This window comes from Aspergillus fumigatus, chromosome 5, assembly GCF_000002655.1.
Source record: "Aspergillus fumigatus Af293 chromosome 5, whole genome shotgun sequence".
Taxonomy (NCBI): Eukaryota; Fungi; Ascomycota; class Eurotiomycetes; order Eurotiales; family Aspergillaceae; genus Aspergillus; species Aspergillus fumigatus.
This window is the reverse complement of record NC_007198.1, coordinates 3437021-3450909: the sequence shown is the minus strand read 5'-3', so window position 1 is coordinate 3450909 and position 13889 is coordinate 3437021. Positions and strand designations below refer to the sequence as shown.

Sequence of the window (13889 nt, the reverse complement as noted above, 5' to 3'; positions counted from 1 at the left end):
AATGAAGTGGGTTATACTGAGAAGCCCGTACATTTCACGTTGTCAATAGTCAAGCAGCACGAAATCTGCATTCATAATAAATCACTATATGATACAGAGAAGTTTAGAGAAGCTGAAGAAAGAACTTGAAGCATTTCTATTGTAGTAAGGGGGAATCTCAGCCTTCAAAGCGCCCTCCGAAACCCAAAGCTCTTTGTAAGTCAAGTAAACGCCGATCATGCTTCCACAGAAAATAAGCCCTGTGGGCAAATGGGCAGAAAGATAAAGAAATCAAGAAAATCGTGGCATTGGAACGGATAAGAGTCATTCGGATGACCCTACTCCTGGAGGCCGTTACCTTATTAGTCGCTGTGGCGATCTTGGTAAGTGACGCTTAATGAGAAAGATTGGAAGAATGACCAAGCAAAAGAGTAAAAGTAATGCAACAGTCGAATCTCACTAACCACTACCAGCCGATCCCTCTCCGTATGTGCAGCAGTCCCGGGAGAAATCATAGGTGACCGTATAACTTCAAGCGATAGAAGCAGGTAAAGTTTGCCCCCCAATTTGAATTGACGCGAAATGCGACTCGGTCTACACGGATATCGGGCTGGTCGATGATCGCATCCAGACTGAACTCCTGGACGTGGTGTTGCCCGTGGATATCATACTTCCACTTCCCTACACGGTAAAATGTCGGACCCAGAGTAGTAGCGTTCCAATAAGCACTCTCTGGTTCATTGTGGTAGGCGGGACGAAGATAACTCATTATATAGTCGTGTAGTGAGAAGCGCTCCGACAGCATCGGAGACTGGTACTCTGTTTCGAGTACCCCAGACTCAAACGAGAGGAGCCAGTTTAGGTAGGATTTGTACCAGCCAGCAGATCCCGCGTCCGTGGGAAGTTCCCCAGACGTGCTTTTGTTGATTGTGTATTGAACCCAGAGCTCCATGTCCTTGGGTGCGGCTCCTGGATTAAGCGTAGCATGTTTGGGAATATGCTCGACGACCACCTCCTCCGGAACAATGGGCCGGCTCAAGTGAAGAGCCAGCTGCGACACACCGTTTCTTGGAGCGCTACACCAGCAATCGCCTACACTGTCCCAAGGCACCAAGGCTGTAAGTGGTGGGTTTGGCTTTGGGCGCGGAGCTTCACCCCAGACTGACGCCCGGTCCCGCAGCCACTTGGGCAGCCTGGATTTCTTCTCTCCGTAGGTTGGGCTTGTCATGCGCGGATCTATCAATACGCCGGTCCCTATACTGAGAAAATTGGGCTTCTTGGGCACTTTGACTGGCTCAATGATAGTGGTTGGGCCACCGACATTTTTGACCTCGGATTTGACGACGCTCAGTTCCTTGGAGATAGAAGAAACTTGCGCTCCTAATCTCATCACTTGGTTGTTGAGACTATTCAGCGCCTCTATGTCGGAAATGTTCAGGGAAATTGAGGGGGCGGGATTGCGAAAGGGAAAGTGAGAGGCGATGTCGTGGGGTATGTTAGCAATGCTGTCACTGAACGAATAAATTGTGAGAAGAGATATGGCGGTCAGAAGTATAGCACCAGATAGTCGAAGAATTTGTGTCCATGGAAGAGAAACTGATATTCTAGGTATGAAAGAATCGGCTGCTGTTGATCGAGCGTGGTCTGTGAAGGATTGGTCTGATGGCTGCGTGGTAGAATTATTGAATGACTGGTCCTTCGTGAAGAAATTTGGAATGATAGTCCGCGCAGGTGCTGAAGACACTTCTTCCACCTGCGGTGGCGGCTCCTTTTGAGGCTCCAGAGACACCAGAGGCTGATCCGACTCGGTTTGATGGTCTGATTGTGCCTCTGATTCCACTGTCGATTCTTGAGGTGTTTTCGAGACAGAAAGACGCGAATCAGGTTCGTCTTCCTCTACAATGGTCTCATTTGCGAAAGCAAGCCCAGAAAAGCGACGAGGCGGCGCAGTGATATTCTTCCCGACTGGCTCTCTGCGATAGCGAGCGGAACGTGTCCGTTGCAGGTCATCATCATGGATATCACGTTCTACCATCCACGAAATGACCGATTCGTTGTCATCTATGCCTGTATTTTGCGACATTTCTAGAGACGCATCGTTACGAGTGGGGGAGCCAATGCGCTGCAGCGGGGAAGGATACAGCTGCTCTATTGGCAGAGAGGGATATTTGGGATCCGGAAGGATCTGAGAGGTCGGACTGGACATGGTGGAAAGTGTGTGGGGGATAGGAGGTGTTGGGGTTGCAGTAGATCTCTCGGCTTGCGTTTCATTTTCTCCGTTGCGCTGATTCGGGGAAACAGTCGCCTCGCGTAACGCATCAAGCAATTGCACCTGATCTGGAGTCGGTTCTCGCTTGGTTCGCCGGCGAACTGGCGATGCGTTAGCAGCAGATGGCCGTCTCCGTGAGCGGGTGTTCATATGAGGCCGATCATCTGTATCATTGGCTTCGTCTGGGTCATTTCGTCGATCTCGCTTCTCAGCGTCTCTGATGGTCTGATCAATCGATTCGGCCACTTCGGCCAAGCCAATGTCCTTCGCAACTAGTCGACGAGGAAGGACAGGTGCTGCCGGCGAGCCATAGGCCCAGCTTGGCTGAGTAGGCACATCTGGCAGCGGCTGGTTACTGACACTTGGGCTTGAATGACCAAAAATGATTGAGGCCTCGGAGCGAGCAGCAGCTCCGGCACGCCGTGTGCGCTTAGGCGGCATCTGTTTCAAGTGACTTTGTACAGCTGTATATCGTTTTCTATGCGAGGTCAGTTGGAACAGAAATCAAAAGGTGTATCCGTCAAAGGTAGACACAGGTGCGAGATTCCAACATAGTAGACGCAGATGAACTTCACTTTGACGAAAAGTTCATGTCAGGACTTACAGTTTCCATAAACAGCGCTCCCTATCTGGAGCTGGTCTGCATGAATCGAAGCCGACACTTCTCAATCGGCGACCTCAGGCAGGAATCGTTCTCGTGTTGTTCAAGGTGCTTCAGACCAAAGGCGTAGAAATCAACAAGAGTCGATGATGAAGTGTAGAGCTGTAATAACAGCATTCAATATCATAAAAATAGTTAATGGCTTTGCGTGGTCTTCAGGGTGTTGCAGTGGTACTGCTTTGATGAGACCAAAGTGAGGCCAAGATGGCGGACTAGAAGACAGCCACAACAATGATATCGCCGCATTCAACGCGGGATACTTTTAATTTTTATCTTTGCGGAAAAAAGACAAAGACAGCATCAGGACAAAGCGCCCAGCGAATAAAGCGACCTAGTAAAGTCCTGCGAATGACGTTCTGGCGTAGTCAAGAATAGCCTCCACGTAAATGAAGAAGTTTGGCGCGCCGAAACTGTCAAGAACGCGAGTGTTTTTCGCGGTGGCTGGAATGGAGACCCACAAAGCTTTAAACCCCAGGACGGAGAATCGAGGATATTCTCAATAGCTTTGCTAATAGATCTTTCAATATCGCGCGTTGGAAGTTATCCTACTTCTTCGGTAGTATTCGTAGTGTGGAAAGGGAGATGTCAAGTATTTGGTCAATTACCTGTTCCATTATTGAGCCAAATCGGGAAAGGCTTGGCAACAATAGCAACAGAGCGAAGTCTAGTAGAACACAAAGAGGATAAGAAGATTACAAAGTTGAAGGAAATCGTACGGGAATATCGAGTGGACTCGATAACCAATTGATGCATACGAGAAGACACAGAGAAACTTGAAAAATGGTTGAGTATCTTTGACTGGCATTCCGAGTCCCTTATGATACGAATCACTCTCGTTCGATTCCTCGAACATGTTTCATCTTGACTTGGACACTTCAGGTTCATATATTTTCTTTGTTCTATTTTGAGGAGGCTCGCTGTGCTACCCTTTTTCCAGATTGGCACACCCTTGGTCCCATCACGTAGTTGTCATTCCGTCTTTATATTGGTTCCAAGATACATGCTAGTATACAGTTCTGAAGAATGGGGTTATATTGTAAAGTGCAAATCCTGATGTGCAATGGGTCAACATGACAAAGCAGCGTAGGATATAGGACGACAATGCTAGCCGTTAAGAATCATGTAGCTTTAAGAAGCAGCCGGTAAAATCGTTCAACAAGTCCAGGCCGCCACGGTACCGTCCTTGCGGCCTTCGAGCAAGTATCCGTCCTTGAGCCGTACTCGCTCAACTGTTGCAGGCGCGGGGCCAGACTCATCTGCACCAACCCCGGCTCCACAGTCCCAGTGGTGTCCATCGGCCTTATCATATACTTTCACAACGTTCTCTCCAGCCGCAGCGACTATGCGCTTTGTGTCGAACATCATGCTAGTGATTGGCTTGTCATAGGCGTAGGCATCGAAGATGGAGCCCATGCGTAGATCCCATATCTGCAGTCATGTCAGACTCTAGGAGAAAAGACATACAGAAAGAAGACTTACTCTAATGCTGCGGTCCTGACTTCCCGTCACCAAGTGCACTTCGTCAAATTGCAAGCACGTGATTGGCCCAGTATGGCCAACGAGGCTGCGATGAACCTGACCGCTGCGAAGATCCCATAGACGGACCATACCGTCGGCAGTACCGCAGGCAAGCGCAGCATCAAAACACTGGAGTGCGCCGACGAAATCCGCAGATGCGTCCGGGAGGCGTCCCGAAGGGCGCCATTGTGTGTCAGCAGCGAGGGTGGATGCCTGGGCTGCGGCCCATAAGACATCTAATGTCTGGACGCAACGTCCTTTGACAAGATCCCACTGGCGTAAAGTCTTATCCGCGGAGCCAGAAATCAGCGTGTTCCCTCGGAAATGGAGCGCTGTCACTTCATCAACGTGGGCGTCGAGTGAAAACACATAGCAGTCCTCCAAAGTAGTTGCAGAAAACAATGAGAAAGCATCTGACGCATTGTCGTCCTCCCCTTCACCCTCTGAAGGTTTGTTGAGACGGTTGTCACGGGTCACAGTCCGAGCACGGCTCAAGTCCCAGAGTTTGACCGAAGCGTCCATAGATCCTGTAGCGACAATATTGTCTTCGACCTGCAAACACCGAACGGAGGCATTATGGCCCTCCAAGAACCCCGTACAGCGGCCAGTATTAAGGTCCCAAACTCTGACGGTGTCATCCAGAGCAGCGCTAACCATCGTACCAAACGGGTAATCGAAGTCAATGGCTGTCACCATGTCAGTATGGGCTTGCATTTCCTTGATCTGTGATCCGGGCGCGAAGTGTTCGTGTAGGATAGGCATCGAGCGTTTCCCTGAGCGTTGTTAGCGGCGGATGGTAGAGTAACAAGCTTTGATAAACAGTACTTATAGAACGCTGTTTCAGACTCCTTGGAGAATGTGAAGGTAGTTTCTGATAAATGGATTCTGACATGAAAGACGCATCCAAAGCCGCGTCTTCCGAAACGACCGAGTCATCGTTCACTGAAGAGGATTTGGGAGTTGCAGCTGTTAGAGGAGTCTTCGGCGCTTCCTCTTGGATATCCTCAAGCTTGTTGTCGATTTCAGTCACTGTCAGGTGTCAGAAACAGTACCATGAAGGCTCGAATTCACCATAACCCACATTGATGTTCGAGCTCCGCCTCTTCCATCTCTAACCCCGCCAACCGATCCAGCACGATTTTCCTTATGTTGTGCAGATTGGCGATTTTGTTGTCAATCTCGTGAATTTCCGAGCTGCACATATTCTTGCGCACACCCATAAGGTCCAGCCGCCGGCTTAACAGGTCCCGTTCCTTCTTCAAGTCCGTCGGCGCGGATGGAAGCGCCCCAGCCGCCTCACCGTCTTTCAGCAGCTTCTTCCCTTTGGAGCTGCGCCGTCGGTGGGCTTTCCTGAATTCATGGTCGTCTTGGGTGGCTTTGAAACCCTCGAACAGAGAGTAGGAGCTAGAGTCTTCGGGGATGTTTGCGAGGAGCTCGTCGGGAACGGAAGAGAGGGCGCGCGATTGAATTTCAGATGTTGAGAGCTTGGAGCGAACGAGGTCGGTGGGAGAGGTCTGTGTCAGGGAAAAAACTTTGCGCTGAGTTGTCGGCCGTCGTAACTCGCGATGTATGTCGGCCATGGCAGTGTGGTAATGGCTTCCATTGCTTGAATCTGTGATCGGTCCCATCAAATGCCCTGCAGTTGATGTGACTTTTCTCCCGAAGGCTTCGATATGTCGGCTCTGTACATGTTGAAGCAGTATCAGCATACACTATTAACCACGCCGGTGCCACGAAAGTCATAGACGAATGCAGACACCGAAAGGAGCAAAGGAAAAAAGGAAAGAAGCGCACCGTTAAGCCGATCCCTAAAAGACCATCCGGCTCGACAATATCTGATAAACCAGAAGGCGACTCATCACGGCGCTGCGTCGCCATGAGGCTAACCGGAGGGTCCTTCGAGACTGAAAGACTCAATAACCCATACGGCTTATTCGGGCACAATAGAAGGGTCGAATCGCTTCAAGGGCGACTTCTCGGCAGTCGGTCGGCTCGCTGGAAAAATATCAAGAGTTGGTCTGGGGTTGCGCGTGATGAATTACCGTGTCTCCGACCTGCCGTATTATTGTTACCGCCAACTAGCGAAGGACAGCTACCCTGATACTCTGAGAGTCCCTTACTTATGTCGACAAGCGAAGGGATGCTCAATACTATATTTTGGAATAGGGGTTTTTATCACGGCCTAGATAGTAATACTAGAGCCGATCCTCCAAAATAAGCCTCTAGATGTAGAAGAAGAGGTGTTTCCCAGCTCTTGAAGCTGTGACGGAGGCGGTTGAATGTTCATAAATACCACATGACCGAAGTGAAATACAAAGACCATGATACCTAGGTAATTACCCTCAGGTAGCTTAGCTGACTTCTTTGACTTTGCTGTCTGTTAGTTGAAAAGAAAAGATGTCAATCAGAACCTTTGGCTCCACATGATGTCTTACACGATTTGGAGCTCCACGGTCACCGAGGCTGTGCTTTCCTAGTCCGGTGCTGATGTTGTCCTACATAAACTGGATGAAGCTGTCCGACCATCGGCGCCGATTTCTTCCCCTTCTTAGCTCAGAATAGCCCAAGATCCTAGAAACTGGGGAAGCTTAGAGAATACCCGGCGAACCTGAGCTTAACAGAAGCATGGATGCTGCAATTGATCTTTCAGACGCCTCCAAGGCGTTAGACCTGGCCAATATCAGATTCCAGTTGATGTAAGTCCGCACTCTTCCTTGCTTCTGCCCCGCACATACATTACAATCTCCGAGACCGGGTATTTCTTCATGCTCACTGTTCAATTGAATGTATTCGCTGATTGAGATTTAAAAAATTTCTACTCTGTTTCAGTCGTCTGGAGGATACAATCACTTTCCACCTGATCGAGCGCGTTCAGTTTCCCCTCAACAAGACCATTTATATCCCCGGCGGGGTCAAGATCCCAGGCGATGAGGTCAGTCTAATGGACTACCTGCTCCGAGAGCAGGAGCGGCTACAGTCCCGCGTTCGTCGCTATGAGTCTCCCGACGAATATCCTTTCTTCCCTGAGGTGCTCGAAAAGCCCATCCTGCAACCCCTCGAATACCCCAAGATCCTCCACGACAACGATGTCAACGTCAACGAGATCATCAAGAAGCGATATATCGAGAATATTCTTCCCGCAGTATGCGCCCACCTCGAACGCGAGGATCGAGGAGAAGCAAAAGAGAACTACGGGTCTTCGGCAACGTGCGACGTAAACGTGCTGCAGGCGCTTTCGCGTCGCATTCACTTTGGCAAATTCGTGGCGGAGGCCAAGTTCCAGAAGGATCCTGAGTTGTTTGTCAAGCTGATCAAGGCCAATGATCGGGCCGGAATCGATGCGGCCATTACCGATGCAAAGGTAGAACAGAAGGTGCTGGAGAGATTGGGCCTCAAGGCCAAGACCTACGGAACCGACCCTGCGTTCCCGTCGGAGACAGGGCCGAAGATCAATGAAAATGCGGTGGTTGCCATGTACAAGGTGCGTGACAAGTTTGACTGAATTAAAAAGCAAGCATCTCTGATTCCGGAAACAGGAATACGTCATTCCTCTGACCAAGGTGGTGGAAGTCGAGTACCTCATGCAACGGCTGAAAGGCACTCAATGGGAATGAACGATTTTAGTAGCCTCGCCAGTATATATGTGTATTGATGGGAATGATGTATCTTATGCCCTCACGAAAAGAAAAGAGGCTGTAATGTCTGAGTTGAATGATGGATATAGACATGCATGCGTCGGCTAATACTCATACTTTGTTCTTTCGTCATGAAGTCATTGGCTGTAGCCCTGATGGGCCTATACAGGAGGTTTCACATAATCCGTCACATCTTTGACTGCAGCTTCCAGTTTCGGGCCGTCGATCAATATCAGACTTCCCGATGTCTTGATGCCGAGATCCTGAAAAGCCCGTTTTGAGTCTGAAAGGCCGTCGTCGTGCTTATGTGTATACTCTATCGAGCCAGAGCAGATCGCATGTCGCTCAAACACCTCATCCTCGGGGTGAAAGAAGAATCGCTCGACATTGCTGCCAGACTTCTTCTTCTTCTTCTGCGGCCGCGACTCTTCCATGTCCAGTTTGGATTCGACCTCCTCGTAAGTCTTGGAGACAATCAAATAGTGGGAGAAATTGTAGGGCTCCTTGTCTTCAATGGCCCACGCGATCTCCTCCAGAAGCATGCTATACATTGGAGGAACGACTTCGGCAGGCATGTTGATCAAGCGCTCGGTGAGAATCAGTCCAATTGGCGGGATGGGTGATTGAGAAAGAAGCTGCGAAAGAGGTGCGAGGGAAGGATTGGACGAGGCTTTGCGTTGTAGGTAAGATGTCAAATCCTTGATCACGGGTTTATCCTGAACAAGTAAGCCTAGCTCCTCTCGGTCCTCAAAGAACAAGTGGAAGTACCTTGTGCTCTTGCAGGTTCAATACGGTCAAGAAGGCATATGGATCGGATTCATTGCCATCCACCTTCACTGTAGATCCGAGCAAGGGCTGTGCTAGTATCAGATCTGTTAACGCCGACAGGTCAAAGATCTGAGAATCGGCATCGAACAGTTGTCGGAGAAGATTCTTGAGTCCATGGAAATCCACTGCGGGCTGTGGATCAAACCATTCGAAATCTACATTCACTATATCCATTTCCTGGTCACAAAATGTCGTTAGCACGAAGATGCGACAGGAGCAGGAGGGTGAGTCTATACCTCATCGGACTCATCATCCTCCACCGGGCGCCCGGTACCGCCCATCTCGACGTCATTATCTTTCAATTCTTTTCGCTTTCCCATCCTGAAAGTCTCTTAATGTCAGTGTGATCTGTAGGATCGAGAAGCGATTGCCTTGGCTATCGAACTTCAGCAGAATTTCTTCGTCGGTGGTCAATAAAAGATGCTCCGATATGGCCCCTCGCTAATTTTTTCGGACTTCGTTTTATCAGCAGCTTATCGCAAGCACGTGACCTGTCTCTTTATCTGGGGATCTATCATAGTGTCCTCACTACAAGCATTCAGAAAATGAGTTAGGTACATGTCTTTTAAGATAATCGTGCCCTGGGCTGGAGACAGGGCAATGACATTTGCTTATCAGTCTAAGAATCTATACAGGAGCTCGCATTGTAGCTCGTCATGAAGGAATGGCAAGGCGAGCTTTCTCTGCACCAGCCGTCCCGTCGATGAAAAGCCCAAGTCTTCTAGGATAATCTATCATGAAAGTAAAGACTCATACGTCAGCTTCCACTTCCTCAACAGTAGGAACCTTGTCCAAAGTTACGCCGAAGAACCCTGCAACTAGCTGTACACAATCCCAAACAACCTGTACCTCCTCCCTGGAAAGCCCCAACCGCCTCGTGCCCCGAATATGCCAATGCGTCTCGGTCCTGAGATTCTGGCTCATGATCGCCGGCAACACAACCATCTGCGTATCCACATCATCCAGAACCTGCCGATCAGACAGAAACAGCCCGTAGGTGATCTCCATCGATAACCAGGCGAAGTCCTTGTGCCCATTGAACAGGTCCAGCGTGTTAGACGCGTTGCGCGCGTACAGCTTGCCGAACCAGTTCATCCCACGCTCGTGGTTGGCTGCGTCGCATTGCCAGTTCTCCCGCGTGCAGGTATACTCTTTGTCTTCGTCGCGCTCGACCTTGCTGATGGCCAGGATGGCTTCGATGGGCTTGCAAACGCCGACGATGATGACGGATTTGAAGAGGGCTTCTCGTAGACGCTTGACGAGGGCTTGTCGGGCGCTGGGGGACTCATGGCCAGGCTGGTTAATGAGGTGGAGGTAGAGCTGGTCTGCGCGCTCGGGGTCGGAGCTGGCGACGATGGTTGCGATTGCGAGAATGTACCATTTGTCTGCGGGGAGGGCGGTGGATCTGAACCTGGACTCTATTTCTAGGAACAGTTGTTCGTAGCGCGGGTCGACAGATGTCATTGCGATTACTGTGGGTCAATAAATGGGTTGAATATTGATGTTAGCATAGAGAAGGATGATTCAATCTCTGAGTGGGCTGTGGTGATTATGCAAGTATGCATCGCTGATGCCCACTTAAAACCCCACACCCCAATTCAGTCCTTCAGATGATGCATCCAATGCATTCTTACTATGATAACGCTTTAACTCAGTTAAAATCCGAAATCCTGACTGTCTGAAAAGTGTTATAGAATATCCTTGTGATGCATAATCATAGACTGCTCGCATGGTAGCCAGGAACGGGCAGTCTGGATGAGCTGTATGGCACGCCAGGACACCATCGACCAACGTCACCCACCAGGATTATCCCTAGGAAAATGTTTCGAATCGAATTGAATTTCCCTCTTCTCCACACTAGAAAGGGATGATCACATCAACCCAGTCAAACGCGCCTATTCTCCTGTTCTCAGAATACATCACCAGCCTGCCCCACAAAATATGATCTCAGCGACTCGACCATATGACATCACACCGTCCAGCATCTGGTATAAAGCCCTATCAATCTCTGACCATGACCACACATTCATACTTCAATGAGCTCAAATACAATCCACTAATTGACCTCACGCAACCTCTTACCCTCTCTTCAATCCTCAATCTCAAAAGATATTACCAAAATGCCCACAGGAACCCAAAAATCTGGTAGCTCATACGCTGGTGGCGGCCAGTCAAGCGTCGGCCAGCCCTCTGTCTACGAGGCTGGCGACCAGCGCAACGAGCCCCAGTCTGTCATTAACGAACGCGAACGGTACCATGAGGGCCAGAAGGGAAGTCACAAAAACTTGGATTCGAGTACGTCTCTCCCATCGGACAACCAGCTTGGTTTGGTACCAGGATCATAGCTAATAAGAGTAGAGGATGAACGCTCGATTGCCAATAAGCTCGCTTCGGCGGAGCAGCACCCCAACCGTAACACATCATACGACCCTGAGGCAGAGTTGAGCAAGAGAGATCCCACTGCTCCGGTATGTTTCCTCTGTCAGCGACAAATAGTGTCTCCATGCTGATTAGTGTAGGCCACATTGCACGGCTTTGAGCCCTCGAAGGGAGCCAAAATCGACAAGGAGCTGCAGGAAGATGATGAGCAGCGGCTGCGAGAGAAGGGTATCAAGAAATAAATGATGGGCCCTTTTGTTTGACCATAGTTCAAGGGATATCTGGATATATCCCTCTCACAAGAGCTATGAATATTTAACGAGGAGCAAATACAATGTTAGCTTTCATCTTAGAGATGTATGAATATATATATATATATGTATATGGCTGCTCATAGGCCGTGGTCTGTACAATCTTTGTACATGCTAGATGAAAAGTATAGTTAAAATAATATACATGCAAGATTAGAAGGGATATATACAATACAAGTGGCGGTATAAATGATCATCAACTCATGAGAAGCATGTTATGCTGGAATGTCCAATGGCGAAACCCATCAAATGGCTCATTGGGTTGCAGGTAGGCAAGAAGCCTAGTATGTTCAAAGAAACTGGCGAACCGTTGCGCAACGGCCGTGGATCTCCTTGTAAATGCCTTTGAGAATCTTGGGCTGTTCAATCATCGGTAAACTTTGGATCGTCCTCGTGTGGTTCGGCGAACACTTTCTGCCAGTAGCTCTCGACCTTCTGGCAAACCTCCGTCTTGTTTTTCCATGTCTGGAACTGAGTCTTGGGATCACAACTGACCCACTTAATCTCTTCCCAGTAGTTCCTCTCCACATCGTAGCCGAAACGGCTAACGACATCTTCCGGTGCGGTCCAGGCACGCCCTTCCGAGCCATCAGCTTTAAGCGTCGGGGTCGTGTCCCACTTCGTCCCGAAGACGTTCTCCGCCGGGTTAAACTTGGGGTAATGCGCATGTATGAAGAACACACGCGGCGCCTTTGCCACGGAGGGATCTATGACCCGCCGTTTGTCCTGACTGGTCAAGGCATAGTCTTCCACCGGGTCGGCCTGCGCCATGGCCGAACCAGAGAGTCCTTCGCCGTCAGGCTTCCAATGACCGAGAGCCTGCACTCTCTCGCTAACAGCATAGAACGGCTCTCCCAGTGCCGTTGCGGCCTGCAGAAATGTCTCCTTGTCCCCTTCCCCTGGAGCTCCTTGCGACAGCAGCCGGAAGTAATGCGACGGCCCGTAATAATTGTAGTAGGCGGCCAATAAGAGTGTTGTCAAATGTGCTTCCTTAGACACCATAAAAACGCCCGTCTCAGACGACTGTCGAGCAGACACCGGTGGGATTGGTTGCCGAGAGAGTTCAAAGTATGCCGGAGATGCAGTCGACGCCCAGAAGTCGGGCCAAGTGACCAAGCCGTTGGTCTTGAAGGGTTCCGAGTCAAACAGCTCTTCAGGTTTGTGCAACGGGAAGCAGTCCGCATCCATCCAGATGATCTCCTCGAACGACGAAAACAGAATCGCAAAGGCCTTGAGTTGGTAATGCGCAATAGGGGTTTTCCCGACGATTTCTGAAAGGACCACACACTTTGCACCTAGGTCGGGAAGCACGCCATCACAGATCTTCTTTTCATATTCGGTTGCATCCTTCATGAATAATTCTACCGGTAAGGCAGATCCTGTACGGCGCAGCATCCGTAATGACGACAGAAACACCGGAAGGTATGAACCCCCCGCAGTCGAAACCAAGCCACGCGTTCCAGCGGTGTGTGGTGAGCGCAACTTTTCCGAGACCCGGATATCGCGTATATAATTCGCATGCGCTTCTTCCATCGCCTTTCGATCGTCGTCTTTCAGGAGGGTCAAATCCGGTCGCGCATCGGTTGAGGTGGCATTGAAATGGACCGCATGAGCATCGGCCCGGGCAACTGGGGACGGACAGTTTGGCGCATTCTTTTCTAGGATGGACTTGAGGGCTTTCCATAAGGCAATCTGACGTTCGGTGAGAGGGACTTCAAATGCGCTGCTGGGGACCACGGATGCTGGTGCTGGGGTCCAGTACAGATAAAAGGTCGAGATCAGAAAAATGGCGCCCGTGGCAAGGAGGAGTGACCTCAATCGGCCGAACCGGAATGTTCCCATGGCTGCGTTTGAAGGGAAATTTTGACGAATGCCAACGTTTGGAGAAGCGTTGCGGACATAGAGTCGTTGAGGTTTGTTTGAGTCGAGGTCGGGTGACAGCTGACAACACCGATGGCAAATACTGACCAGATTAGAATAGCACGAACATTTTATATGGCTAATGGAGGATTCTAGCCATTATCTGTAGTGTTCAAGGGTAGAAATGGAATAGGAAGCCTCAAGCTGAGGACTTTCTGGAATAGCAATAATATGGTCCACTATCCCTCGTGGCTGCCCCTTTTTCAGGTTTAGTGCTGGCCTAAGAAAAGCAGCCAAGATTTTAGTCAACCAAAGATCGCTTCCATAATTTTGTTTCCATTCAACAATAAATACACTGTAATGGCTGTGGCAAGAATGAAGGACCTCCATTTCTAATATTCAGATCTGATAATATTGATTGAATTTCTCTGTGAAAACAGACTTGGAAC

The 13889-nt window shown here is 49.6% G+C and overlaps 7 protein-coding genes across 7 annotated transcripts; 2 read left to right on the top strand and 5 right to left on the bottom strand.

The window, feature by feature from the left end:
* Nucleotides 1–73: 73 nt before the first annotated feature.
* AFUA_5G13150 (uncharacterized protein) lies at nt 74–3311 on the bottom strand. The gene is made up of 2 exons (XM_748246.2): nt 2853–3311; nt 74–2726 (listed from the first exon to the last, which is right to left on the bottom strand). The coding sequence occupies exon 2, from the start codon at nt 2687–2689 to the stop codon at nt 491–493; it is 2199 nt and encodes a 732-aa protein (XP_753339.1). The 5' UTR covers nt 2690–2726; nt 2853–3311; the 3' UTR covers nt 74–490.
* Nucleotides 3312–3769: 458 nt separating this feature from the next.
* On the bottom strand, nt 3770–6656 carry mdv1 (uncharacterized protein). Its single transcript, XM_077804885.1, has 5 exons — nt 6222–6656; nt 5509–6109; nt 5253–5456; nt 4389–5200; nt 3770–4337 (listed from the first exon to the last, which is right to left on the bottom strand). Exons 1-5 carry the CDS (start codon nt 6303–6305, stop codon nt 4062–4064), a joined length of 1977 nt encoding a protein of 658 aa, XP_077661021.1. The 5' UTR covers nt 6306–6656; the 3' UTR covers nt 3770–4061.
* Nucleotides 6657–7052: 396 nt separating this feature from the next.
* Nucleotides 7053–8041, top strand: AFUA_5G13130 (chorismate mutase ARO7; the record flags this gene model as incomplete). The annotated part of the gene is made up of 3 exons (XM_748248.1): nt 7053–7123; nt 7257–7908; nt 7964–8041. 3 exons carry the CDS (start codon nt 7053–7055, stop codon nt 8039–8041), a joined length of 801 nt encoding a protein of 266 aa, XP_753341.1.
* Nucleotides 8042–8223: 182 nt separating this feature from the next.
* Nucleotides 8224–9321, bottom strand: AFUA_5G13120 (protein-transporting protein BCP1; the record flags this gene model as incomplete). Its single annotated transcript, XM_748249.2, has 3 exons — nt 9127–9321; nt 8831–9067; nt 8224–8778 (listed from the first exon to the last, which is right to left on the bottom strand). The coding sequence occupies exons 1-3, from the start codon at nt 9208–9210 to the stop codon at nt 8224–8226; spliced, it is 876 nt and encodes a 291-aa protein (XP_753342.2). The 5' UTR covers nt 9211–9321.
* A 319-nt stretch (nt 9322–9640) lies between these two features.
* Nucleotides 9641–10354, bottom strand: AFUA_5G13110 (uncharacterized protein; the record flags this gene model as incomplete). Its single annotated transcript, XM_748250.1, has 1 exon — nt 9641–10354. The coding sequence occupies one exon, from the start codon at nt 10352–10354 to the stop codon at nt 9641–9643; it is 714 nt and encodes a 237-aa protein (XP_753343.1).
* Nucleotides 10355–11010: 656 nt separating this feature from the next.
* Nucleotides 11011–11511, top strand: AFUA_5G13100 (uncharacterized protein; the record flags this gene model as incomplete). The annotated part of the gene is made up of 3 exons (XM_748251.1): nt 11011–11185; nt 11249–11358; nt 11410–11511. The coding sequence occupies 3 exons, from the start codon at nt 11011–11013 to the stop codon at nt 11509–11511; spliced, it is 387 nt and encodes a 128-aa protein (XP_753344.1).
* A 432-nt stretch (nt 11512–11943) lies between these two features.
* Nucleotides 11944–13422, bottom strand: AFUA_5G13090 (alpha-mannosyltransferase; the record flags this gene model as incomplete). Its single annotated transcript, XM_748252.1, has 1 exon — nt 11944–13422. One exon carries the CDS (start codon nt 13420–13422, stop codon nt 11944–11946), a length of 1479 nt encoding a protein of 492 aa, XP_753345.1.
* Nucleotides 13423–13889: the final 467 nt, after the last annotated feature.

Bases quoted from the DNA above. Each gene is read 5' to 3' on its own strand.
- AFUA_5G13150 (XM_748246.2), bottom strand. From the start codon at position 2,689: ATGCCGCCTAAGCGCACACGGCGTGCCGGAGCTGCTGCTCGCTCCGAG.
- mdv1 (XM_077804885.1), bottom strand. From the start codon at position 6,305: ATGGCGACGCAGCGCCGTGATGAGTCGCCTTCTGGTTTATCAGATATT. The intron at 5,457-5,508 runs GTGGGTTATGGT...GACACCTGACAG, and splicing joins GGCGGAGCTCGAACATCAAT to TGACTGAAATCGACAACAAG. The intron at 4,338-4,388 runs GTAAGTCTTCTT...ACATGACTGCAG, and splicing joins GTCAGGACCGCAGCATTAGA to ATATGGGATCTACGCATGGG.